Consider the following 1,769-nt stretch of genomic DNA (forward strand, 5'->3'; position numbering starts at 1 on the left):
GACGCGTGACAGACACAGTGATGATGCAATACACAAGCCGCGGTTAAGACAGCTGACGTGCTATGATTTCTTACAGGCAGTTCACACTCCTGTGATGTGACCCTGTTCCCCTCACACACACACACACACACACACGACGCGTTACTCTGCGCTGCGCAATTTACAGATCTTCTTTATGCACCAAGAGCTTGTAACACTCCAAAGAGAAAGGAAAACTAGAAATCGCATCATATGACCCCTTTAAGTACTTAAGCAAAAACAAGCAACACTGCCTCCTTCCAATCTCCTCAAATGTCTATGTCCATCCTTCACAGACAGAGAGTGGCCATCATACAGACAACCACGTCCAGCCTCGTGTGAGTGACTGGGAAGTTATTCAGGAGGCGGGTCTAAAGCTAAAGCCTGTCTATGGCTCAGGATATACAGGCATCAAAAACCTGGGCAACAGCTGCTACCTGAGCACCACTATGCAAGTGCTTTTCAGTATTCCAGAGTTCCAGAGAGCGTAAGTACCTTAAAGCCTTTAATGGTCCAATACATTCTACATACTTGTCCACATTCTCCTACCATTGTCTTTACCCAGTCTGTACCCAAAGTAAAAAGCTGGGTTTGAATGCTGTCACACTTGTAGAAGTGACATTTCTGGCCATCCAAGATGAGTTTGTTTCTTCATCGCAACAGATTTGGAGAAATTTAGCATTACATTATTTGCTCACCAATGGATCCTCTGCAGTGAATGGGTGCCATCAGAATGAGTCCAAATGGCTGATAAAAACATTGCAATAATCCACAAGTAATCCACACGACTATAGTCCATCAAATAACATCTTGTGAAGTGAAAGTGAATGTTTGTAATTAACATGAATTTTAACTTCAAACCATTGCTTTCAGCTAAAATATGAGTCCTCCATAATATTAGATATTATAAAATTGCTTTCAATAATATTACTTTTTCCAGTGAGTCATGTTGTCTAAATTAGGCGAGAAATATGCCCAGTAAAGCACCATTTACAGGCAAAAGCAGTCCAAAACAGTTCTAAACAAATATGTCAGTGGATTTTGATGTGAGAGGACAACAGGGGATGGACTTTGTTTGAAGCAAGAGCTATTATGGATTATGGACTCATATTTTGGCCAAAAGTGATGGTTTAAAGATAAAACGTCTTAATGTTAGATTTATTTTTTACAAACATGCAGCTTTTCACTTCACAAGATGTAACTTGAATGACGAGTCATGTTTTTATCAGCTAGTTGGACACTCACTCCGATGGCACCCGTTCACTGCAGAGGATAAATTGGTGAGCAAATGATGTAATGCTAAATTTCTCCAAACCTGTTCCAATACAGAAACAAACTATTCAACATCTTGGATGGCCTGAGAGTGAGTACATTTTCAAATTTACATTTTCAATTTTGGGAGAACTATTCCTTTAATCTGTGCCTTCTAGCAGTTTGATTGCTTTTTTTTGTGTGTGTATGTTAAAGGAGTAGTTCACTTTCAGAATGAAAATTCTGTCATTTATTCCCCATTGCTTGAGCCCCATTTCCCCCCCCCCCCCACTTGTTCCAAACCTGTACGAGTTTCTTTCTTCTGTTGAACACAAAAGAAGATATTTTGAAAAATGTTGGGATCTGAACAGTTGATGAGCACCATTGACTTCCATAGTATTTTGTTTCCTACTATGGAAGTCAATGGTGCTCATCAACATTTTTCAAAATATCTTCTTTTGTGTTCAACAGAAGAAAGAAACTCGTACAGGTTTGGAACA

The 1,769-nt window shown here is 39.6% G+C and overlaps 1 protein-coding gene across 3 annotated transcripts in view; it reads left to right on the forward strand.

The window, feature by feature from the left end:
• Positions 1-1,769, forward strand: part of usp13 (ubiquitin specific peptidase 13) — a 37,947-nt gene that overhangs the window by 10,985 nt on the left and 25,193 nt on the right. For all 3 annotated transcript variants that reach the window (XM_016447806.1, XM_016447809.1, XM_016447807.1), the window contains exon 8: positions 315-505. In XM_016447806.1, the coding sequence (XP_016303292.1) occupies positions 315-505 (191 nt within the window). The remainder of the gene's footprint in view (positions 1-314; positions 506-1,769) is intronic.

The sequence above is a fragment of the Sinocyclocheilus anshuiensis genome, unplaced genomic scaffold (assembly GCF_001515605.1).
Source record: "Sinocyclocheilus anshuiensis isolate Anshui unplaced genomic scaffold, SAMN03320099.WGS_v1.1 scaffold311, whole genome shotgun sequence".
NCBI classification, from domain to species: domain Eukaryota; kingdom Metazoa; phylum Chordata; class Actinopteri; order Cypriniformes; family Cyprinidae; genus Sinocyclocheilus; species Sinocyclocheilus anshuiensis.